A 27,841-nucleotide genomic window follows, 5' to 3' on the forward strand; every position below is an offset into this window, starting at 1 on the left:
TTATTATTGCCAGCATTAAAACAAGAGCCTAATAGCCCATAATGCCCTGTCTGACGTTTACTAATGCCTCGGCAAGACGTTTCCCTAAACACATCCAGGCTTTCTGAAGACTAGCTATCTGAACAGGCATAAATCCATGTTTCATTATCTGTGTGTTTTTATTGTGAAACAGTCTGTGCATTATTATTGTGGAACAACGAATGGAAATTAATTTCGATTTCCAGCAATTACAGAGCAAGTATAAGATAGGTAGGAAAGAAAGTGACAATGAGCCTGCAAAAACATGTCTAATTTAAAACAGCACACACTAGTAGCACCCCGAAGAGTGGGAAAGAAAAGAATAAAGCTAAAGTCATCTGAATGAGACAGACGTCTTTCAGTTTCATAGTTTTGTTTGAAATGTCAAAGTTTCAAGTCTGGATCTGACCCGGGGACACAGATGAAACGGAAAAGCAACACAGAGATGCTTTACAGTTAAGTCTCATTCACTCATTCACTCACACATTCACACATCAATGTCGACCAAGCTGCGATGCAAAGTGCTGGTCTCCATTGGGAGCAACTTAGGGTTCAGTGTCAAGGACCGCTCTACCTCCCATGCAACAGTGCTAACCACTGCGCCACCATGCCGCCCTACCCCTTTAAAGGCTGGAGAGGCTGTCAATATGAGCATCAAGAATTAGTAACAAGTCAGAAGTAGAAACTGAAATGGTGCTGCTTGATCTCCATGAGGCTATTCATTCATTTTTGAGTGCAAAGAGGTTAGGTTGTGTTGTGCTGTAGCACAGTTGCATAGCTGGGAGATGGGAGGGATTCAGTGTCTTGTTCAAGGAGAGCCGAACAAGCAGAATGGATGGCTGTGGACATGGCAGCTTGAAGTTAGAGTTCTCCAGCTGAGGGGTGATCCACCTCCTAACTGCACCATCCTGTTTCCCAAACTTGTCAGGTGTCAAAGTGACTGCAGTTCATCAGGGCTAAAATAAACCTGAATGATAAGAGAACTATTCAAGCCAAACAAGGGGAAGATGGTCATTACAAAGTAAGTCCAGTCCATTTAATAGGCCTTTTTCATTAAGCTATAAACCTACTAATTAGCTTGGAATGAGGTTCAATGATTGCATCTCCCCCTTGAAACACACACACACACACACACACACACACACACACACACACACACATATATATAGCCAATAAATAGTCAAATTTGAGTTTTAGATAAGAAGTGAAGAACAGCACCAATAAACTAGTGCACTTTCCCCGTTTAGATGAATCACAAAAATCACTAAAACTACTAAAAACTGCATTCTCTTACACAAAGCAGGTATAAACATTATGCCAGAGTCTCCAGGCCTTTATTTGTAGATTCCTGGAACAGTTATGCTCCTCAGTGATGACAAACTGTAAGCAGAAAAAACAAAAATCTAAACCAAAAAAAAGTAGCTTACCATAAACCTCAATGATTACAGTTCTTATCTAAATTACCTTTTAGAGACCTTAGTCAAAGGACTGAGAAGCATTGACTGGCTGTAATCAACTTCTCATCTAATTTGCATTTACTTAGCAGAACCCTTATTTGTGAAAACTTTCCAGTAGGGTTCACAAGCCGACCGTTCCCAAGCAACCAACTTGTTGAGCCTTCACACTTCCACCAGGTTCCCCGAGTCACTCAATTCTGCAGGAAATGCATAGACGTCCATGGACCTGAGGATATCTTTAAATCTAGACTGAAGACAAATAAGTGACTTATTGGCAGAACCAGAGCCTTCTATACTGACGTGGTGTGAAACTGATTCTTTACAGGGAGAAAAATGCAAGGTAATGTTAAGCAAAATTGTGCCAACTCACTTTTAGGCGCAGAGCTGGATTGGGAAATTGACTTTTTTTAGATCTGTCTGTTATGTGGATACATATCTACCCACTGGTGGTTGTCTTAACAACAGTGTTGTAATTCATCATCGTCAGCATGACAGTGTGATACCATAACGGTAATCTGTCAATCAAGGCAGGTTCAAGTGGGCTTTTATGCTCTATGGGAGTGTGTGTGTGTGTGTGTGTGTCTCTCTCTGTGTGTGTGAGACAGATAGAGAGATTTTAAGCGGGGGAAATGACAATGTAAAGGAAAAGAATGAAATCAACACAAAACTTCATCACACACAAGACTCAAAACATTGAGGCTGAAAGGCAAAATGTATTTTTGTTTATGTGGATGCATGTATGGCATGTGTATTTCACTATATACGTGTGTGTGTGTGTGTGTGTGTGTGTGTGTGTGTGTGTGTGTGTGCATGTATATACCCGTGTGTGAGCTCTGTGATACTCTATTCAGAAAGCAGTCTATTGTGCTCAGAACAAGGCTGAGGACAAACTTTTGTGGCTATGACAGCTGAATGACAGTTCAACAGTCGGGCTGGAAGAGAATTGTCTAGTCAAAGTGTTCACTGAAATGACTTCTAATGCCTGACTACTGACAGCTGCAACAAAAACCCATATTCCTACAAAAAACAAACAAAGAAAACAATGCACCATGGTATTGACAAGTCCAATAGAGATATTTCAACTTTCTGCAGCTTTCTCCTCTCCCACTCAGCTCCTCTCAAGTCCTGCACGCTCACATGCAGATGTTTAGCCTACAAGCATGTGTGTGTCTGCATGAACTTTAAATATGTATGTGTGTATCAGTATTTCATGTTCATATGTAAATCTGTATATGTGCATTTATACCTGTGTGTGTGTGTGTGTGTGTGTGTGTGTGTGTGTGTGTGTGTGTTTGTGTGTGTGTGTGTGTTCTACTAACGGTCTCCCTGTCTTTGACTGCAGACTGGAGTGTATGGAAGGAATATACCCACAAAAGACCTACTGTTATCATGCAGTCTTAGTCTCATTTTACACACTCTTGCACGTGGATGCCACACATACAAACTCACACACAAAACATCTATTTATGTCTGTAGAAAAAGAGAACAATAAAAAAGGCAGCATAAATGCAGTCACACACCTCTCTATGCCATAAATCCACAGAGGACTCCTTGGTTTCTTTCAAAAAGGGATCATTCGTCATTAACGTTGACAACATCTAAACAATTTCCTGAAATATTTTGGAAAGCCCCCTGGTAGATGGAGTACACACATGCTAATTATTCTCTCTCTCTCTCTCTCTCTCTCTCTCTCTCTCTCTGCATGTATCTCAAGTGTGTATGTGTGTGTCTGCATGCATGAACACACATTCATACAGTTACTTGTGTGCATGTGTGTACACATGCACAAACGGTGGGTTTCCACTGTGAGCAGCACCTGCTGGTTGCGCTATTTCAGCTCAGGAACATCTGCTTTGTGTGTCTAAATCACCAAGCTATTATAGTTATTATGATAGGTGGGCTATCGCCGTTTTGCACCGGCACAGATAATGACAGAATACCTCCATGCATAATTCACCAGGGACGGGTGGCCTGACACCGGGTGTGCCCTGTATTATTGTACTCCACACAGATAGGGGCTGTCTAATATTTATACTCATCTAACAAGGCCTACTGCAGCAAGACTGTTACGACATGTTATTGAAGGAGAGATTACAAGTTCTACTGCACACATTATGAAATGTTAGAATAAAAGTTTCATTTTTGGTCAATTATTGAACAATAGAATAAAAGTTTTAACTCATAATTGAGCTACAGATGCAGAAAGTGAATTCTGACATATTAGTCAACAATAAATACATACAATGAGATCTGCTTGATCCTCATAATATTCAGCACTGCGCGTTTTCTTTACCTTTGAATCTGTACATCGAGACACTATATGTATTAATTGGTATGTGGTGTTTATTGGTTTGTGCATAATACTTTTTTTTAATATGCTGTGTTTATATGCAGGAGCCCTATAAGGGAAATATGTACAACATGCATGTGCACAGCTGGCAGTTTAGTAGTGAGTAAATAAAGAACATACTGTGCAGTAGGAAGCAAAGCAACCATTTACAAACTGGAGGCTGCTACACTGAGCATCAATACACCAGGAACAGATTTTGTGAATGTAATGGCTATATCAAGCATATATCAGGATCAGTGAAGTATAATGGTGATTCAGCTACAACCCAACACTGTGCTTAGTATTTGCTAGTGAACTCTCAAGGTCAGTGTAGATTCAAATGCACTGGTCTTGCATACACATACACACACAGACATAGTGTATATACCCCTCTACTTGAAAGCCCTTCTTTCTCACATACTTTACCTTACACTATGGAATTTGACTGCCTTTCATATGTTGCCTTGTTTTACATGTTTTGAATTTTCTGTTTGTGTACATACATATGCATTTTTTCAACAGTTACAAAGTGATGTAAAACAAAAAGAACATTTTAACAAAACCAACAGAAATATTAATGGAAAGACATGCACTGTTGGTTCCATTAACGCTTCCTTGCCTGAACCATAATCACATGTGACAAAGTAGCCGTAATATTAGCATAACTATACAGATTTACATATGAATAATAATACCACAGGCTACTAAGTGCACCAACAAATTAAAGTCAAAAGGACAGATGATATATCAGCACACTGCTGGACCACAAAAACTCAACTACATTCTGAAAACAGTCAGCTCCCAGACAACAAATCAACAGTACTTCTATAGGACAGTGGCTGAAATACAAATCACAGGTCTTAACACAGTTTATAGAGTTTTCAGTGGTAATTTAAAAGAAATTGTATTTCCACAGAAAATGCATTTTCAAATGTTTCCAGCTGGACTTAAGCAGACGAAGGGACAAATACTAAAATTACATGTGATGTCAACCCCAACAACTATGCTCACACACCACTATATCAATGACATGGCCGATTATTAGACAAACAGCATGGGATTAACACAGATTACAGAGACCAAAGGTGAAAACACTTGGCCGGAACAGCAGTCATAATTTGTCAACTGTGTTGCTGGCTCAAAGTCAGAAACAGTTTGGCCTCACTCAGTGGGTGAGGCCAAACTGATTCAACATGTAGGACTGTCATTGGCACTAACTGAGGTCTGGACAGTTTGCAGTCAATCATCAGAACTTTTTTTTTAAACTAGTCGTAATTTTTACAAATTGGAATGAATCCGTGACTGATGAGTTTGTTTCCCATCATTATGTTCCAATGTTTCCATTTAAATTTTCAGTTGTGATGATTTGAAATGTTGTCAAAAGAAAGGGGTTGATTTGGGGGAAAAGTGCCATTTGTCTACCACTTCTCTTTTTCTCATTTTCATGGAGTGACGAACACTTTCATAACTTTTTCAGCTTCCCGGTGTAACACAAATCTGTTCCTACTGATAAGTAGAAGTTTTTTTTTCAAAGTTCTTAGAGTGTATCCATTTATGTGTGCGAACATGTGATTGCCAGTGTCAGACAACAAGCAAATCTCCCTGTATCTTGACTGTGATCTGTAAATTGTGATCTCCTGCAGCCCATCAGGCACTGTGAAACCCATACACATACGTCGATACGACACAGACACGCACAGACTCATACTCAAGGGCAGTAGTGTGATGTCATGTGTGGATAGGACATCTCAGAGCTTTGGGGGCTGAAGCAGTCGACGATCTAAATCACTCATCCCCCGGAGGATAATCTAACCAATGATTTAGTGGGAGTCACAGAGTCACTCTCAGCAGCTTCCACTCCAGTGGAGGGATATATTAGTGTGTGTGTGTGTGTGTGTGTTTGTACATGATGTGTGTGAGCATGCAAGGGGGGAGAGGTTATTCGCCTTACACAGTCTCTTTCTTTGAGGCCCCCATGAGACCAATTACCAATACTCTGTAGCTTCAAACACACACACTTGTAATCTTACACCACATAGGAACTGTCGCCGCTTGACTGTGTGATCAGCATAATGGCTCAACATGAGCTACATACTGTTAATATTCATGATTCAGGAAAGACCACTTGAAGAGCGGGGTTGTTATTACATAACAACACAAGCACACGCAGAAAATTATAACCCTTAACTCAAATTGAGCACAATATTCAACATGTCAGAGGAAACAGGAGCATATGCTAGCCAACAAAGTGTTTGATGACACTAAAGCTGTGTAAACTTGTAATAGGTCAGCATGATGAACAAACAAATCCACAAGAAGCCTCTTCATTTTTGCCTCTTCCCTAGTTATTTACATTGGAACGGACACTAATCTTGTTACACAGAGTACAGGGAGCCTTGCATCCTTGTTTGGTACTAAGCTTGATCTTAGACTTCCTTCTGGTCACTTGAAACAACTCTGTAGGCCAACAGCCATTTGTATTTCAAGAACTACACTTCTGGCTGATTCATTCTCTCAATATGCCATTTGTTTGAATTTAAAGGAGCTGTAAGTGGACACATTGTACTCCTCACAATAGCAAGCTAACAATTCTCATTCAACCCATTCCCACATAGTCAGACAAGTTGTGTCTGAAAACAATAACGTGGCCATGTACTGTATACTAATGCCTCGCTGGACCTATCACTCATCTGTTTCACATTCCTCTACTGTAATGAACGCTATAGACAACTAATGTTCCACAAGGCCTCTTTACAGTGAAAATGAATAATGTTCAAGCTCTATATGCAAATAACATGGTGTAGGTGTGTGAGACGATGAGGCTGTTCACATAGCCTACATGAAGTCATGCAGTATGTGGGAATGTATGCATGTCTATGTGTGATTGATTGATGAGAATGATGTGATGTGACATGCAGTGGGGCCCTGGGGCTGAGGTTGTAATTAACTGGGAGGAGAGGAACTGGCTGGTCCGGCCATCACAATATATCACCATGTCTGGGTCCCCAATGACTCAACAGCATCCATCTAAGACCTAGAGAGCGCGCACACATCACACACACACACACACACACACACACACACACACACACACACACACACACACACACACACCCACCCACAAAAGTCATCTGGCTAGCAGGGTGCAGCTAACTTGCTCTCGTTTTTCCTGCTAGCATTGCAAAGTTGTTAATTCTTATTCTACAGGAAGTTGTCAAATGTGTAAAAGTCAACATTTGCTAACATCTTGAAAAAACAGAGACACAAAAAGGATGTTAAGATTTGATTTAGCGACTGGGTAACAGCATACAAAGCTTGTATGGGAAAATATGACGGTGTGCAGGTTATGTCTTGGTAATTTCCTGTTTGTTCATCCATTTTTCATTTCTCTGGTTTTATCTGGAAACTCACACACACACACACATACGCAATACCAATAATACAAACACAGCAAGCATGACCTTCCATTGATTTTACTTTCATTCCTTAACCAGAAATTCAATCAAATTTCTAAAAGTATGTCCATTAAATGTGAAAGCAGAAAAGAAGATTTTCTGCATGCATGAAAGAATGGAAGCAAACACACAGAATCACTGTTTGGTTGTTTTGATCGTGATGTTTCATTAAGGGTGATTTATATTCAACCCTCATCTCACTTTCATGGTGACAACACTAAATAAATAAATGTGCCTCTTATACATTTTCAAACAAGGAAAATTTCACAGACACTGTTATTTCACACTGTATCCTCAATATATCATACAAAGAAGTCATCTTTGCAAATTGCTGATAAAGAAAGGAAGAAAACAATGAAAACGAATGTGGTGAATTTATATTTAATATTTTTCCTCACTTTCTGCGCAGCAGGTGTACATGATAGAGTAACACTTTCCAAGATGCCAAGAGGAGGGTCCCCCATGTAAACATCTCCACGTTCCATGTTACTATTTTCTGATTTGGTCTATTTGATGCAATACACTGTGTGTATTTAGTGATTCTATAAGACGTATTAACAAGGCCTCAGAATACTCTTGAAAAAAGATGCGTACCTGTTTCCTTTTTTTAGTGTTCAAGATCCCTTCACAGTTCCCCCGTTCATTATGAACAAGCTTTGGCCATCCATTTTAAAAACTTTAGGGCATTCCTGCAGTACGCAACAAAACAAAGAAAAAGATACACCTGGATGTTTGATGTTTTTACTTCATCTCCTTCTAAAGAATGTACTTATTTTTTACACAACAGTCACTTTCTTTGCTCTCTTTTTATCTTGATTCATCTCATCTAGAAAGGACAAAAGAGAAACAGGCTCTGCTTGTGAGGAAAATAGCCAGGGGAGGTACCTGAGAGCTAGAACCTCAGAGTAGATGCCAACCATAGCACAGTAAAGCTAGCCATGAGACAGTAAAAGTAGTTGCACAATACAAAACATATGTACATTACAGACATATGCTAGAGTTAATGTGTGAACAATGTACATTCACATAGCAATTCACACTTAATCTGCTGCCCTCCGACTCTTTGTATTGCTCATATACAAGTTCCTCCACAGAAACTGTGTCAGTTTATAATCATCTCACCACCCAGGTTACCACCTGACTCATTGGGTTACAATGCAAACAAAAATTGATTTGGGAGCATCCAGAGCAGTTGATAAAAGTTACAAAGAAAAGTATAATCACAGCATCCAGTTATGGCTCTCGGGAGGACTCGGCCCCCACATCCAACCACTGGCGCACAGGAAATAAACTTGCCAGCTTTACTGTGTTAATGTAAATACTCTACAAAGTCTTTCTTTGTGCAGCACTGCACAATATAGAGATTGCACTGCTTTATGTTTCATTGAATGAATCCAATCAATCATTTATCCTGTCTTTTTGTTTGCTTTCAAACTGATGAAGGCTTTAGTATTCATGTAGGCACCAGAAGTAACGATGCAGAATGAAGGCTTGGAGTCTAAACAGACAGTTTGTCTTTTCTGTCGATTTTTGTTGTCTTCACGCCATCTGTACGTATTAATGATAAAGTGTTCACAAAGTAAAAGTGAAGAACTTGGGAACAAGAGGCCTGGCACAGATGTGTGCACGCAGAGAACCTGTCTATGGCACGCATACACAGACAAACACACATCACCTGCATAGCCTCCACTATGTGAAGTATAAAATCTTCTTCTCAAACTGCTCCAGGCATCGATTCCTTTGGCCTCAGGGTATGATGCCTCAAGAGGACAAATTCACTGATATTCTTTATCTCCAGCTTGCCTTCTGAGTCCGTGTCTTTCTCTTTCTCTCTCACACGCACGCACGCACGCACACACACACACACACACTCACACGCACACACACACACACACACACACACACACACACACACACACACTCTCACACACACACACACACAGCAAAGTCAGAGCCTTCTGAGGCCATCTAGCACAAACTCTTTTCAGGACATTACTAAGAGGACAAGAACTTGAAAGCAGTCATATTTCCAAGTCCTGCATGGCAATGGCCATGTGCACATTCACAGGGACAAATATTTTCATCATTTCTTCCACCTTTCAGCTTGTCCTTTCCCCCTAATATTCTTTGAGAATATGTATGTATAAATATTCTCTGAGGCACATGCGTACACCATCTCTAACCTTCCCTTTTCTTTATTCTCACCTACCTGTCTCCCTTTCTCTCTACATGTTTATCTCTCCAATCCTCTTCCCTCACCTCTGCCTCTTTCTCTCACTTTCTCTCTCATTGTCCTCTCTATGCCTTTCCAAGTCTCTGCACTTTACCATTAACAACATTACCTGCAGTACTGGATCTAAATAGGCTATATCCAGTGAATGTAAAAGAGATGGTTGGTTGGGAAAATAAAAGCTACAGGTATCTGTGTCAGTGGAGTATTAAACCTCTCAGGTCTCATTCCCTTTAACAAACACATGTGGTCCAAGTGCCTCTTATCCATTTAAATGTTTTTTTATTCCCAGTTTCTATGTTGGTTTTAAATTACACAGTGGATGTGAGAAGCCACATATAATTGCTGTACATTATATTCCTGTGAAATCATTTACTTTTATATTATATTCATATTTCTGGGAATGCTAAGAAAATTGATCAAATCGCAAGATTTCACTTTGTCAAGACAAATTCTTTTGAAATTCCATAAAACTCCACAAATCCCATAACTGGTAGGAAGACAGAGTTTCTGGTTACTACTTCGGTTTTGATATTGTAGGAAGAAATACTTTGAAATACTTTTACTTCAATGCAAATAGAGGCATAATTTTAACTATAACACTATGCATTCATGTGTAACATTACAAGTAATCACCTATTTTTCTGTAATGCATCTCCACTGTGATCACTGTGTTTTTTACCATAACTGTTGTGAATTACAGTTGGCATTTTTTGAAACCAGCTTACTTTAATCCTGTTAAATGGAAACCTTTTCTCCCCAACACTGATCACACTGTCACACACACACTGACACACAGAAAAATACATGCCTACAAGGCAGCAGACATGCAGGCAGGCGGGCAGGGCGTCACACATGCGTGATCTTGCACACAAACACACACACACACACACACACGCTGCATATTGAAAAGCACCGTAATAGCCTGTCGAGCTTTTTGAGCGTGTGGTCAACAAAACATCTCGCCGTCTCTGTATGGATGACTGCACACACACTTTTTTCAACCATTCCTGTTGAAGCAAAGCAGAGGCCATAATCCCACATAAATGCATACTAATAACTGTTTTCACTGACACACACACACTCTCCCTCAGAATAATTATAAGCAACAAAGTCAAAAGGAGTGCCAAACCAAATGATGCACACACACTGAAAGTTTTATGTAATGAGTTCTGGGTAACTTCAACACAAAGTGGAACCCCTTTAGCACTCATCAGGCACCAACACACACACACACACACACACACACACACACACACACACACACACACACACAATAAACACATTAACAAATACAAATTATACAGTATCCCTTACAGCCAATCAGTAACATATTTATCACCTAGTTTTGACCTATAATTACAGAGCTCCCCTGGGCCAATCTTTGTAATTTAGAAAATGCCAAAAGCAGCAGCGAGATGCATCATATTTCCACATTTTATTACAATGTGATCAGAGCTCTCTGATGAATAAGTAATGGGTGAGTGACATGGATAGAGAAACAGACAAACCCACTATACACTAACAAAATATTGTCATGGGGGACTGTTCAATAGCCATATTGATGTCAAAAACAAAGAAAAACAAATAACACACATGTTCAAATAGCCATCAGGTGTCCTATTATATAAGCTCAGGGGAGACATTACCTTCCACAGCATTTATTAATAAGCTCATTTCTCTTCTGTCTCTCTGTGCCTCTCGCCCTCTTTTCTCTGTTCTTTCTCCACACCTTGCTTTTTGGAATCAGTCTCTCTCTTGCTGTCTTTTTTTTTTATCTCTCTCGGTCTGTGTTTTGTCTCAGTGTTTCTCTCTCAGTTTCTTTCTATCACACTCCCTCTGTTTTTCTCTCTCTGTCTGCCTCCCTGGCATGGTTTGGTTGGTTCTTATCTATTCTCACCACTATCTGGTGTTGGGGGAAGATAAGCATGCATTTGCATGTTTAATGAACCAAACACCCCCGATTCCCCTCAGCATGAGGACACACATACACACGGGTGCACAGATATACACATGCGCGCACACACGCACACACACACACACACACACACACACTACTGCAGTTGGCCCAGAAGGCCTCCGTCTCCTTGCCACTGACATGGAGTCACCAGCTGCTGACTCCTACAGGAGTAAACATGGCCTTTCTATTCGCCTTCACATCCACAGCTGGAATGACAGGCAGAGGGGCCGTATTTGGCCCAACCACATCATTTCAAAACAGAAAGGAAACAATATGACATATCGGAAAGAAACAACAACATCTCAAGGATCAAATCAAATTCCAACTTAATGATCCTTAACAGAGTACACAGTGGCTGAATATCTGATGACCATCACTGACAGAAAGCTTACACACTTTTTTGACAGGTCATGAGCTAACAGGATGTCACAGGCAAACACAGATACCCAGGGAAGCTTGAGGCCACTCTGTCATAACAATTTGATGGACAATCTCACAATCTATCCGTGCAAAATCTGTTGTGCATATTTTGACAAAATAAACAAGATACACCCTCAGTTCCACAATCTCACAGACTAGAAACAAGTCCCATCCTATGTAGAGAAAAAAACAAATGCAATGCAGTCAAAAGAAACGGTTGTTGACAAATCAAAAAATTGTCATTGTAATATTAGCAAAACAAGACAGTGACCCTTCCTTCACAATACATGAGCTGAGGTGCAAGGATGGACCTGAAAAATCAACCGCATGCTGACACCCATTACCATGAAAAATTTAAATGTGCCAAGACAAGTAGCATCCCATTTGGTTCCACATTTTAGAAATGCACACAGTCCGTATTCAGACACTGTACCTTCAAACGAGCCATCAAGATTTCCGTAAGGTTGTGATGTCACAACTATACAGTCACCTCACTCAGCCACACCCCCAGCAGGTCATCTGTTCCAGCCACAGCACGCCCACCAAGTACAGGGACGCTCATTTGTCTAAAGCAGCTTGTGTCAGACAGAGGGTGAACTGAGGGGCTGCATAAAGGGCCAGTAGAAGATAAATAAGGACTTTTTTGAAGTGCGAATCGTGCAAAGCTACTCTAGTGGTGTCCCAGAATAAATATATAGAGCTGAAATGACCATAATATAGGACCTTTAAGTCTGAATGCCTTTAACTGAACACTGTTCTGACTAACCTGACTTCTAGAAATGTTATCGAGTCATTTTAAAGAAACACAATGTCAAAGGTAGGGTCTCTCCATATACAGTGAAATGTATCATGTAAAGAAAAAATGCACTTACTGAAATGCAAAAAACCCAAGGCGTAATTTAAGAGCAAAGACAAATAGATAGGGGGAGAGATGAAACAACACAGAGAGAGGCAGACAGAAAGATAGACAGTGGGGACGACAGCGGCGTGAGAGATGTCGCCACCTGCCACCATTTTTCTCCTCTCCTGTTGGAAATGCATCATCAGTCATTAGGGGGGAGCATGACTTGCAGTATCATCATCACTCACACAAATGCACGCGTACACACACACACACACACTCACAGGCCCAAACACAAGGCGTATTTTAAGGTATAATGCAGCGGCCTATAATTTGAGTTCTCTCTATGCAGCATTTTGCTGAGCTTATAAAACCGCCTGCAGCTAATGGTGTGATGGATCCCTCTATTATCACCCAACGCAGGAGACGAGAGTGGGGTATAGTGAGATAAAGGAATGTAATTGGATAGTATTTTAGCCGTGGCAAAAACAGGAGGGTGGTCAGGGACAGAAAGAGACCACGCAAAAAGCTGTAAAATGATAACTGCATGATGAAGTCTAAAAGCTGTCCGAATGTGATGGGCCTGTCCAATAAATTAAATACAACATAAAACAGAAATCACCTATGTGTGTAACACATGGCTGTTAACTCAGTTCAAATGAATGTGATGCAATAATGTAATGCTAAAATGATTAGAATATACTGAGTTCATGCAGTGCAACATCATGTTAAAAGACACTTTAATTCAAACCACACTTTAATTGGGTAATTAAAATGGACACAGCGGACAATTTTAAGCACAGAACAAACTTTAAAAAGAAAATGCCTCGAAAGTGTATATTTCACTTCTTATTAGCCACGCTAGCAGCGGTGCTCTATGGATGGCAATGTCACTCGGTTGCTCGGTCCACCACTTTGGTCCAAACTGACAACTATTGTAATGAAATTTTGGGACATTCACGGTCCCCAGAAGATGAAGCCTTTTAGGTGATCCCCTGACTTTCCTGACATTTTAGATTTCTTCTTTTTAGACAGTATGAATTGCAATAACTTTGGTGACCCCCCCTGACTTTAATCTAGCGCCATCATCAGGTCAAAATTGTATTTTATCGAATACCTTGTTTTTTAGTATAGTAAGTATTACATAAAACACAATTGAGAACAGAAAATAAGTTATTGCAAGTTAGAAAAAACATAATTCAATGGCAGACAAGCAGGGGACTTTTTCAAAATGTTTCTGGTGCTCTACATGTGTCTGGGGTCTATTAGTTGCTGTGATCAACTCTAAAGTGTCCGAAAACTAAGCCCATACCAGTGGTGTGAATGTCTGCTCCTCAGGGTAGGACATCTTTATAGTCTAGTAAGTGCGTTTGCCCCTGAGAAAAGTCTCGGGCGCAGGGTGAGGAAATGTGTGGGTGTGTTCATGTACGCAGCACAAAGAGTGGTGCTGGTCCCTGCTGGTGTAGAACTAAATGTCACAGCTTGATTAGAATAAATAACCCTATACAGGCTCGCGAACTGGGCACCAACGCACAGCAGGGCAAGCATGTGTATGTGGTGACTCATTGCTTTTGTTCAGTCTCTCACTCTTTCTCTGTCACACACAGTGCACACACACACACACACACACTCTTGGACACTCAGGCTTTACCTTTCTCTGACCTACCCAAGGGGTCTTTGGGCAGATGTGTAAGTCTGAACAACACAATCAGAAAGCTGTTACTGCCTCAGGACATGAACTTTACACCTCATTCCCCTCCCGCTCTTTCTCACACACTGTCTCTTTCACACGCACACACTTTGTCTCTCAATCTCTATGTATCAGTTCAATATCTTGACTTGGAATTAATGTTTGATACAAACTAGTTCTGCAGCATATACAGCAGGGCACAACAGCTGAATAAAAGCAATGAAAATATTGTGTGCACATATGTGTGTGTGTCTATGTGTGTGCTGCAACAGTTTAGTTATCATGGATCTAACTTCCTGAGAACTCATTTGTGGCTTTGTTACTGTATCCCAGTCACGCTGTCAACATATGTAACATGTATCCACCTTTATACAACCACTTCATCACTTGAACAAAGGACCAGATTAAGGTTACATGAGTTAACAAAGACCATGCAAAGACATGCAGTTGAAGGCTCGGAAAGGTAGTGAGTGGACCTTTGTGCTAAGACTCTTATGACCTTATGACATATTACTGCCTTGTAACATGGCCTTTGGCACACCCATACACACACCACCAATGTCCTGGTAAAGGGAAAGGAAAAATGTCAACACAACGCAGCATCTGGCACTCTTGTGTGTGTATATTCTCACAGGTGTGTGTATGAAAACACATGTCTGGTGGAGATGTTAGCGCACATGCGTGCATGCATTTGGGGGGCACAATGGAGCCAAGTCAGCCATACTGAATATATTTCTTTCCATGTGAGCACAGAAATATGAGTCTAAATGACCTTTCATAAAGTGATCTTGTAGTTTTGTTCTCTTTCCTTTCTCTCTGCATTGCAATTCTTTATGAAGTAGTAGAAAAAATGAACTGACACCTAAAGCAAGGATCATAACCCATGAACATCATAAATACATGACAGCAGGATACATAAATGATATGGCCAAAGGGATTATCTGGTCAATAGAGAGTATCACACACGTACACATACATACTGTTCATTCGTACTGCCTATATTGGATCCAGTACCAGATATACTGTACTGCCACTAAATGAATACAGAGAGTTCAGTTTATTAGCACAATGATAACACAGTGAAGAAAAATAATATTTGTCAAACATGAAGATGAAATCTAGAGTGAATAGAGAGACAGATGTGCAGAGCGAGAAAGACAAACGTGAGAGAAAATGAGACAACAAGAACAAGAAAAACACAGAGAAGAGAAAAAAAGAGAAAAATAATAAATCAATGAACCTACTGTATTCTGTGTAATGAAAGCTATTTATTAGCCATCTATCTCTTTCTTTGTCTTTTTCCTCCTCTCCCTCTGCCCTTTCTTTCTTGACTCTCTCTTTCCCTCCCTCACTCTTTCTGCGAGGCTTTCCCCCGCCCCCAGCATTGATACCCCATCTCTCTCTAACTAAACGCTAACAATTCCATTACGCACAACAAAACTCTCATTTCGAGGTCACATTTGTTTCGCTCAACTTCGCTTGTCATCTGCATACCAACTGAGGGGCTGCTACCATGGCTTGGATTCCTGTTATGTGACATGACCTTTCTGCTTTAAAATAATTGGCGAATTATAATGGACTTTTGCATGCTACTCCCTTTTTCTTTAATGACATAGCTTTACAACAACTGCACTCTTTCTCACTGTGCTTTATTTGTTCTAAAGCATAACTGATTGCTGTAATATCTACATTTTGTCATCTGTCATATCACATATGCATAAATACTCCATAATACTAGCCACAAGGCATCAAGCTGGTACTATGTTTGCTTGTAGCCAGTGGAATATGACAACAACATAATTCATTTAGCCAGTGAATCCATAAGCTTATGTGGCATCTCATATATGGCCTTGATAATCTACTGCCCCGAGTCACGATTAGCTCAGTAGCCAGCATCATATTATTTCCTCAATAGTTCTCGGGCAGTGCTTTAATGCACCAATAATGTGTCCCAGAACTCCAAGCAAGGTCACTGCAAGGCAGGCGAAAACCATCGGACCTTTAATGATCTGAATCTGTCAAGGAATTGTACATTTATCTGCCTTATATCTCAGTGAGCAAAAACACTGGTGAGGCACATGTGAAACAAGCTGTGCAATCTGCTGGTCTCTGCGATAACTAGTGCATTAACAATTTCACTTAAGTTTTATGGATGATTTATTTCATTGTTCATGAAAAACAGATGTGACATGAGAAGTGAGAAGCCAGCACAAACTTCATAAAGTTCAGAGCAAATGTTGATAGATGAGAGCAGCCTTAGTATTGTTATGATCCATCATACACTGGACAGTGGCTTTTCAAAGCTGGAGTCAATCATTTTAAAAATAATTTCAGTGTTTTGGCATTGTACAGTGCAGGTTTTGTTTGGCAACATGACCAAATGCTTTCCAACCCTAAAAATGTAAAATCCGAGAACTTTTGGAATAACAATGTATGGAAAACCGTCATTACTGACATAAAGGCTTGCTGGAAGTTTTACACTATTCTTCTATGCAGTCTAAAACTCAACAACCTGGGTGTTTCATGTTGATAGTTTTGACCAATATATTAACACTTAATCCAGCTATAGTATACTCTGTACAACAGGCAAATGACACGTCATGATGAATTATTGTATTGAAATCAGCTTCCTCTACATATGCATCGTTAATAGTTATCTTGGTGATTATCTTAATTTGCAGGAATGACTTATGTAACTTGATCCCCTATACAATGTAATTTCCCATCAGGTTCCAAAAGGTAGGTAGGTCAGCCTAAATAAATGAAGAGCACGGTGGAAGCACGGTTAAAAGAAAAGAGAACTGGTGCTTCACAGATAAGAGGGTGATGAGAGATTGGCTTTTTTATGACAGCAAAGCCAATACAATTATGTATTAGCCTATATCACCCTGTTTCCTGTTTTCAACTTTACATGATTTGGTGCTGTATCACTGTTTGTCTTAGCATTCCCCTAAAGGTGAAAAATAGATGAACACTAATTGAATTACATCAACCATAAATTCAGTGGTATATCCCTTTAAAAGAGCACGAAAGGCTTGAGCTGCACAGCCAGTCAGACACAAAAGACAGCAGAAGCAATTGTTTCCCAATGGCTGCCACTTACCACTAATGTTAGAAAAATGATAAATTAGTCTCGGCATGGGGTTTGGAGTCCACGTGTTTGCATGTGAATGTGTATGTGTGTTTCCTCCTGTAAAGAGTGTGTTGCATGCCAACAGTTTACAGTGTGAACAGATGTTAGTCAGTAATGCCCTGGGCTTCTGCACCACAGTCAGGCATTTTTTAGGGTCCTCAGCTCTGAGGAGGAGTCCACAGAGATGCCTGAATTTCTTTATCGAGCGGAACACAACTAAGGACATGCAGGCTCGCAGCGGCTGCCAAAAACACACATAGACACGCAAACACAAGCACAGCACTTGCTTCAAGCATGTGCAATGCAAACCCACAACAGAGGGTATACACAAACCCACACATTTGGAATAATAATAGACACACAGACACACACAAAACTACAGGGTCCCAGGTAGCTTTCACCCTGACAGGCTTCTAACAGAGTAATAGACCCACTGCTGAGTAAATATGGTGGCTGCAGCTTAAAGCCCACAGGAAACCTTGTCTGAGAGAATATAGACTGTCATGAAAGGAGAAACATAACTTTAGAAGGATAAGATGAGAGCAAGTTTTTCATGACATGTCAAAAAAATGATATATAGAATATATAAAAGACCCATAATGTTTGTCTGTCTATTTAACTACCTTCATTTTTACCCTGTACTTTATTATAACACCTATTCACTCAGAGCCAGCCACTACACTCTATATTTAGCTGCTGTCTGTCACTGAGACCCTGATGAAGGAGAAGAAAATGAGTGGTGATGTTGGAGACCATGGGAAAGGTTAACACTGTCTCTTTGAATAGCATCACACTCTCTCCGATCATTCACAGTTATATTGCAGACACTAATATCTATACTTAGGCTTGGAACCAAAAAAGTAAAATCTGGGAAGAAAAAAGGGAGGGGGGCATTTGAATCTGCATAAAGGGTAATGTCAATCAACATGGAATATAGAATAAATAATAAAACTGGGCAAAACCAGAGGTGAGCTATCACATGTGTGTATGCATTAGCTCAAAAAGGCAGACAAATTCACATCACACATTTTAGTTGACACGCAATGACAAATTTGAGCGCACTCAGGGATGGATGTGGCATATAGTGAGCTGTCAGCAGACAAAAGCGTAGCTAAGCCAATCCTCCATATCTGATGTGATAATCAGAGGATGATGCAACTGTGATACAGCAGACTTGACAGCAGACAGACTATTGCTGGCAGAGACACATGCACAAGCAGCATAAAACGAATGCGCCCAAACAGAAGTTCAGATAAAACCATGGTGAAGTAAATAGCACTTTCACAGACATTTAACATATGTTGAGGACATAAAGACTTCAGGTGATATTGTCAGTAAGAAAACTTAACACAATTGTTTACATATATAAGAAATTGAAAGGCCACATGTTGGGTTCAAATGGAAGATAAAGAGTTAAAACTTGCTGAAAATAGGTCCAGACAAGCATCCAGATGGCTCTATCAAGAAAACAAGTCTCAGTTTTTTGCTTTCATAGCTGTCTCATTAAAAATATTGACTGGCCTGTCCAAAATCAAATGAATAATATACGCAAATTATGATGGCTTGACATCAGGCTAATAAGCCAAACAAATCATAGAGTCAAGAGTAACAAGAGGAGAACAGTTTGAAAGATGAGCTGCATTTGAGAAAAATCTATGCAAATACATAAATAAATGGAAGGCTGATTGAAAACACTGTGGGTGATATAAATTAAACAATCTTATTGACATGTCTTATTGGCATGTAAACCACTTATAAATACACCACGTATGGGTATCTGAAACAGCAGACAGACCTTCATATATCCAAAATCCCCACACACAAAGAAAAAAAAAAGAAAAAGATACATCAATATATGAGGCTCAAACAGCAATAACATTGTCATTAAGGTAACAATAGCTAAAGTGTCTGATTGACAGTACGGGTCTTATATGTCTCTCTGCAAAATTAATTGTATGTTTGTGGCATTTGTGACATTTTCTGACAGTTGACTGACTTCTTGCTATATGTATCACAGTATGTAAGAATCATGGTGGGGGTCTGCACAAGTATTGTCCACAACACAAGCACACCACATTATAAAAGTCTAATCTAATATAAACCCAAACTTAAACGGATACAGAGTTTAGTTACAGTATGTATTTACTTTGTCTTTGATGTTTGTGCTCGGGTTATTTTTAAATCCCTCTCCAGGTATATTAACAAGTAATGGAACACATATGCATGCAGGAAGGAAGCCTCTAAAAAGTCTCATCAGACTCAGCTGGAGCAAACAGCACCAGCTGAGTCTGACAGATCCCCCCCCCCCCCCCCCCTCAGGGTTATGTACTTGCATGCAATAAAATGCCTGAGGGAGTCATAGGGATCCTGAATTTATATGAACCTGACTCTCTGACATCACAGCAAAATTCATGTAAACACAAAAACAAACCCATACACACAAACGTATCAAATACATCCCAACTTTACTTTTACTTTATATTTATTTACAGGGAGGCAAAGCCTGTCTGAGAGATAATGCAAGGGGACAGTGATTTAATGAGGGGGGAGAGGGGCAGATATGGAGCTCGAGGTTTGAGCTGTTAGCATAAAATTCAAATTTAGCATGCTAGTCGCATACAGCTCCTCTCCTTCATCCATCCCTCCTTCATCTTTACTCCCTCTTTCTGTTAAGAGCTCTCTTTTCCTCATCTGAGAATAATTTTAGCAGCAGAAAGGTCAAAATTATAAATGGGGAACATAATGAAGTATTTTGAAGGGTTTCAAGGCTGTGGCTAATATGCTAATTAATGCTGTAATATGACAAAGGGGTTCCAGGAAGCATTATACTAAGGCTTGACCCAAGTCCCTGTTTCAAAGCAAAGTGTCTGAGAGTTCTTTTTGGGACCATGTATGTGTGTGGGTGAAGGTGTGTGTTGTCACACCCTCAGAAATGCTGCCAAGGGTTGTGTCGATGTGTCTGATATACCAAGCCCTCAGCAACGAGCACGGTGTGTGTTGTGTCACTGCAGTATGTGAGAGTGTGCATGTGTGTGTGTGTGTGTTTGTGAAGTGTGTTACCATACTCTCACATCGTTATGTCATGCGTCTGTCTATATATCATGTGGGTAAAGCTCCCCACAAGCTTAGTGTTATTTTACCTAATGTAACACCAGCAATGTGCGTGTGTACTTCTGTGTGAGTGTGTTCATCTGTGTGCATGATTTTGCCTGCAACCTCAGTATTGTCCCAATCCATCCAGCTGATAAATGCACCCCACAGCAGGGGGAACACTGGTCTTTTCCAGTAACATCACTCCATGGATCTGAAGAGAAAACACCCAGGGTGTGTACGCTGTAGTATGTTTGTGCGTGTGTGTGTGTGTGTGTGTGTGTGTGTGTGTGTGTGTGCGCGTGCATGCGCACGCACGCAGGGTGAAGGTATATAATGGTGAAGTCAGCGTTAGTGTCATGAAGGACCCAGAACCTATTCCATCATGCTCTAAGTTTACACATACACTTGTGCGTTTGGTGGGCGCACACACTCTCATACAAACCTAACATGCACACTTATGTGTACACTCTATGTTTGATAAAGCTGGGTGAATTATGACCCCCAAAGTCCAACATACACACACAATGTATGTTTTACCTGACAGTGTTTAAGGACACACACACATATACATACAACAATATCCTTTCCACACAAAAGCCCAACACCACACACAAAAGAGAGTGTGTATTACTTGATACCCCCTGTCCACCCCACCACACACACAGGGTTTGCATGTTACCTGATGCTGCTCATGCTGCCTGCCTCTGATCCCAGCTTGCATCTCTCCAGCTGGGTGGCGACAATCTGACGCTCAGCCTCAAGTTCCCTGGTCAGGCGTTCAAATTGAAGTTCCTGAAGAGATGGAGAAAGACAGAGTGTGTGTTAGGCTGAGAAGAGAGGGAGCAAGAGACAGAGCTAAGGATCTGCTGGGAAGCCTCTTGAAAGTATGGAACTGATGCTCAAGTGCCTATCTTTACTTCAGAGATATCAAAAAACAAAAAAAAGAAAATGTCTTTCCTTTCTGATTGGTCATTAGTGGGAGAAGAGTGGGGTAGTAAAACTGTTAAACCCATAAATATCCCTTTTAATCCAACAGTATCAGAACAGTATTTCTATGTGAATAACACGTTGCTTTGGGAATGCAGCCTACTTGTCATAGGAGAAGTGAAGCATTGTCAGCCGCAGGTCATGGAAACAGCTTAGGGCTGGAAGAAAGCTATGCGACAGTTAAAATGAAGTGTGATCATTAACATGAATGTGATTGACAGGTGAGAAAAGGCGTGAGGCAAAACAACTGGTTGAAAGTGTTCTAAATGTGGGAGCAAAAAGCCCCCCAAAAAAGCCCTTTAATCCTATTCGCGTGTTGTGCGGGGGGGGGGGGGGGGGGGGGGGTTGTCAACTGGAGTAGCTGAAGCACTGCACCTGAGAGTGGGTTACAAACTGGAAATCTGTCTCACAACGACAAAAAAGTAGATGGACAAAAATTGGTGCATACAGGGGGAAAGTTTTAGGTCATGACATTTTTCTAACTGTATAGTGAACTAGATGTGAGGGGCAAATTATGTAACTCTAATATTGACATCACAATTGTTGACATTGAGGAAATTCAGAGTGTTAAAGTCTAGTCTCATGGTATCATACACTACTGTGTTTATGCATGTGATAAGCAGTAAAACCCATGGACATCTTATTCAGATTTGACTTCAGGGATACCCAAATGCAGACCCTTGTGTTTTTAAACTTGCTGCTGCCTTAAATGATTTGTGGCGAGTTGCATGTTCCTGTCAGGTTACACCCATGCCAACACACTGTTGGGAGCTGCTTGCTTAAAGCTGCATGGATGGTAAATTCTGGGGGAGGCGTGGGTGTTTCCCTTTCACTCTTGTCTACCCCTGAATGTATCACTCATAATCCAACCCTGTTTGTGTGTGCCGGTGTGTGTGTGCTGATGCATTAGCTATTGAAGTGGCTTACTGACAGTTCCATATCAGTCATCTAGCTATGAGCCAGACAGATGAGATTTCAAACCAGAGATCAATTTGTGTAAGTATGTGCATGCATGTGTGTGTGTGTTGCATTCAAGTTAATCACAGCCACATGGAAGCAGATCAATAGTGCAGTGAACTCCACCCCACAGAAGATATTGTGTATGTACGACTGGGTGCATGTGTGTGCGTGACCCAGAGAGAGAGAGTGTGAGCGAGACGTAGAGAGAGTGTATGCTGGTTTGATTGGTTTTTTCAAAGCCATTTGAAGCTCTGAATGAGTTGATCCCCAGTCGCTATCTCAAGTCTCCAACCTCAATCCCCTCTCCTCCCCAACACTACAGAGCACAATGCAATTCATCTCCCTCTCTCTCCCTCTCCCCTTTTTCACGCACGCTTACAGCAACCACTTACTCATAAATATGCACACTCTTCTTTCCCTTTTTCCCCGTCTTCCTCTCGAACACACATTTATGGTCTTGCTTTCTCCCTCTTCTCTCTTACACACACACACACACACACACACATTCACTTAAGTGCCAAAAGCAAGCCCCCGACATATACATATGTAGTACTAGTAGTAGTTCATTGATCTCACACTAGGAAATTCCTTCATCTGTGAAGCATTACCACATACTGTATGGTATACGGAAGTGTGTCAGTACACTGCTCACATGCTGTAAGTTTACATAGAAATTGTTGATAAGTAAAACTTGTGCCACTGCCACTACACCACTAGCCACAATCCCACTTTCTTCCCACTGCTCTCTTACAGTAATCTTCTCTCCATTCACTCAACCTCTCCTTGCTTTCCTCCATTCATTGTTTCACCTCCTGTCAGCAACTCCTCTCTAGATTCCCCTTGCGCTACCTGTGACAAGATAAATCTCATACATGTGAACAACAACGTAACAGGTTCAGCCACCCCAATGATTTGCAAAGCGAAGGGACGTTGGGAATTTGAGCAGGGTCTCTTAAGCCCTCTGGACCCGTAATTCTAAATTACAGCTTTGTTTTACAGTGAGGTGCCTTGCTTCAAAGCCCTGCTCTGCTCCCCACAGCAGACTGCTTTGTCACCTTGTTTGCCACAGCGGCAACCGTTTTAAATCCTCAAGGTATAAACATGCAAATCCCTGGACCTAAAGTAGCATTATGCTAATTGATGATATATAATGCCTCAACGGTAAAGTATCTTAAACGTCTTCTCAGGTAACAGGGTAATGCTTGAACGCCAAAACAGATGGGAAACCTGTTTGGCCGCTTCTCTATCGGAGTAAAAAATTTGTTAAATTATGCATAACCTTTTGTCAAACCTTTTATTTCTTCAATTCCCTTCACTTAAGGTACTAGTATGGTGTTCATATGTTACGATAAATGATGCCTAAGAGGATGAACTGCTACTGACAAAGACTTTTAAACGCAAATTCATGAATTGGCCTAAGGATAGTACCGTATTTCAACCAGATGATGAGTTTAACTGACTTGTCCAATTACATGCAGCTGTGCATTTTCATTAGCTGACACTAAAAGACAGTAAAGATCATATTTTAAGACATCATAACTAATGAGGATGCTTCATTCAATAGTTTAAGAGCTCTGTGCTGCAGTTTTGAGTTTTATCTATAATTATGGATGTTCTAGAGATCCTCTAGAGAGCTTTTCTTAGACACAAAAAACCTACCTACACCTCTGTCTTTGTGTTGTATTGTACCACTGTACACCACTGTGTTGTGAACAGCACTAAATTCAAATAGAAACAGCTGTTGTAACACATTGCCAGAACAGTCAGCGACACTTGTTAAAATGTTGACACCGCCATAATCACTACAATTAAGAAACCTTAGAAAAAAATGATCAGCAACTTAACATTGGAAAGTCACTGTAATGTTTTTGAGATGAACTTCTTTTGTGGAATTATGTTTTTAGCACAGCACACATCTGCCAGCTCAATAACATTTGACTCAGTAAAAGCTTACTCACTCACCAAAGTCTGAAAATCATGAAGCGCAGTTAATTCAACCTGACACAAACATAAAATCTACAGATGGATGGAAAGTAAATTATTATAAACTAGCGATGTAAGGAAATATTTTAACAATATTGTAAATAAGTGAGGCGTTTTCTGCAAAAGAGTGAGTCCTTGTTTCATGGTACTGACATAATGTAAATGTAACCAGAATGAAAAAAGAAGCATATACAAGTGCTAACTACTGGCATTGAATGAATTATGGAAAATATTTAAACACACAGAAAGGTGTGTCATATAACTAAACTACCTGTGCCACACAGCTGCTAAAAGCCTGCTTGGACAACATCTTTAATGTTATGCACTTAGAGAAGTAAATTTGGAGACAAGCAGTACATTTCCTGCTATACATTTAAGGCAGGCAAAGAAGCTGTCTCTCTGTTGGAGGCAATTTATCTTCTGTAGCAAAAATGTACAAAATCTTTCCCGAATGTCATCCCACTAAGAACAGTGTAACAATGAGGTAGATGCTGGATCATTGTACAGCTAGGATCACCATATAAACTTAATGCTCTCCTTAACATTAAAATCAAAGGACTGGATTTTTTGTACCAGCTATTTTGATTGTTCAGCACGTGTGTTTTATGAACACCCCTAATTACCAAAGAGCGTGTTTGTATGTAGTATATTTTACCTTGATACATGCATGGACCACAGTTCAACAGATCCAAAAGTGATGAGTTGGGAGTTTCGGCTGGTGCTCCTTGTGCTACGTCTGTGTGTTTCAGCCAATATGCAAGGTGTAGGATTCCACTAGGTTGTGCGTGTGTTGTGCACATGTCATTGCCTCCCTCTCAGGAATGAATAGGAGACAGAAAGAAGCACCCGCCTCAGCCACAAAGGTCTCTATGGCAACTGTAGAACCCCATCCTGCCCCTAGCATTATAAATGAGGTCCTGACTCCTCCCACACACAGCCCCTGTCCTTTCACATATCTGCACTGCTCTCACAGAGGTGTCTGCATATGTATTCGATTCTTTCTCCTACAAAAACATGAGGGCTACCCACAGGTTCTTTTTTCTTCTGTCTTTCTTTTATAGAGAAAGAATGTATGTTGTCTAAATATAAAAAACTCAGTGTGGATGCTGACATTGATTTATGGTAGTGAACAACAACCAATAGTTTGATCATTCAGTAACATGCTGTAAGCTGCCGTATTGTTCCTCTTCTATGAACATGCACCAAAATACATTTTTACTGTGGTTTTCTAAACTTAACTGGATCAACAGTGGCGGCAACCACACAAACTCTGTGTGATTCTACGTAACTATACGTATTGCTGCTGGCACTGTTGAGTTGAGTTTGAGTTATTTTCCAATGGTTTGGTCTGACAATGTTTTGCAGTGCTCCCTGGGTGCCAGAGTCAGAAAACTATTTACCAACACCTGGGGGGAAGTGACCAGTCTCCTAAAGTTTCTAAATGAACAATATTTACTTGACTGTCCTCCATTTCAGTTTCACCTCAGCATTAATTTCCCATCTTATTCTTAAGAATGTTTCATTAGGCAATTAATGCTAATTAGACAGCGGCACAGCAAGGAAAACCCTTGCTTTCTGAATTACAACCAACACACAGCTGCATTTGAAATTTAAACTGGAGAAAAACTGGAGGAAATAAGACAGTACAAACATACATTGGTTTTCTAAGTAAATCCCACATATTGTCACTTATTGCACATGCAAACTTGTGTACAGATATGCACTTGCATCTGTGTATACGTGCATTTTCATATGAAATCCTCCACTCTGCTTCAGTGTCCTTCAGCAAAGTACTAAACCCTAACAGCTCCAGAGGCACAACAAAGGAGTGATATTTGACCTCCCTGTGGAGGAGGGCAGGAGAAAAGGAAATCCCCCCAATAGGCATAAAGACAGCACCACATTATTCAATAGTAAAGCCTCTGAGCCAACTTTCTTTATAATAAAAACATAACCAGAGAATAAAAAGCAATTTCTTTAAAATCCCAAGTTAACTTGGTAGCATAAAAATTGCTATTAAGAGCTTTTCATAATGTGACATTCCACCTCAGAGAGTAGAATAAAATGGCAGGCAGGATACAGTCTTATAAAGAACTCTGTCATTTTCACTTGTGTTTAACTTTTCTATGGAAAGTATGTACTTCACATTTTGATCAACAGAATCTATTCTTATTGGATAATGTTTGGAGGAGAAGGCAATAAAACAAAACACTGGCAACATTTTACAATACACAGGTAATAAATATGGGGGGGGGGGGGGTAACATAGTAAGACAGAATGCAGGATAACATAGCAGGGGCCCATGAATCAGAGCTTTGAATGTGATGAATAGCTGCCTGGCCTCATTTTGTTTCCCTGATGTAAGTATAAGACCTAACAGCAGTATATTTCTTTCTCCGTTAAAGCTAAATTTTCCCGCTTGCCACCATAAAGACACTGTGTGCTGTCTGTGCGTGATTGTCTGTGTGTGTCTAGAGATAAGGCCCAATCATTATAAAGTGGCCTATGGGCAGCTATTAACAGTGCTGTTTTTGGATGGGAGACAAAAGGCGATCAAATAGAGCTATGACCTTCTAGTTGAGAAGTAACACTCTCTCTCTCTCTTTCATTCTTTCTCTCTCCTTCCTCAATCAGCGAAGAGGAATGGAAAAAAAACTGCGATGAGATGAGTGGAATGAAGGAGTGGGGAAGGGGAATGTGAATGGGAGCTGGTAAAAAGGTCACTCTCCTCTCCTCCGTCACTCCCATGCATATTAAAATTGCGCACAGTAGCAATCTCCCCTGTTCCTCCTTTCTAAACTTACAGCTGTGGTTCATGTAGCCTTGGTATGGTTCAAATTTAGCTGAGATTCATTTCTGCCCCTCTCCCTCCCCTCTCTGCTTGTCTTGTCTGTCACTTTAATGAGTGTGAAAAGTCAACGACGAGTCAGGAGAGAAGCAGCAGGGAGGGTGGGGGCAAGAACTGGAGGAGAGAAAAAAGAGAGTAGAGAGAGAGAAAGCAAGGAAGGAAGAGAGAGGAGGCGTCTCTGTTGATGAAAGTCACATGAGATGATGGCCAAGGGAGGGACACCTGATCCACTCCCTCTGCATGCGCATGTGTGTGCAAGACAGAGAGAACAAGAAAAAGAGAAAGAGAAGAGTGGAAAACAGATTACCAGAATGGCGTGATCATGTTAATGGCTTTTTTTTCTCAAACGATGTGGGTATTGAATGTCTGAGTCTGAACACTAGGGTTTACTATTACCTGCCATGGGGCAAGTGTGCTTATGTTCTTGTACCTCTATC

The 27,841-nt window shown here is 40.6% G+C and overlaps 1 protein-coding gene across 1 annotated transcript in view; it reads right to left on the reverse strand.

Annotated features, from left to right (window-relative positions):
- Positions 1-27,841, reverse strand: part of ctnnd2a (catenin (cadherin-associated protein), delta 2a) — a 198,898-nt gene that overhangs the window by 133,091 nt on the left and 37,966 nt on the right. Inside the window, exon 2 of the mRNA XM_070927742.1 lies at positions 21,306-21,418. Within this exon, the coding sequence (XP_070783843.1) occupies positions 21,306-21,418 (113 nt within the window). The remainder of the gene's footprint in view (positions 1-21,305; positions 21,419-27,841) is intronic.

The sequence above is a fragment of the Enoplosus armatus genome, chromosome 21 (assembly GCF_043641665.1).
Source record: "Enoplosus armatus isolate fEnoArm2 chromosome 21, fEnoArm2.hap1, whole genome shotgun sequence".
NCBI lineage: Eukaryota > Metazoa > Chordata > Actinopteri > Centrarchiformes > Enoplosidae > Enoplosus > Enoplosus armatus.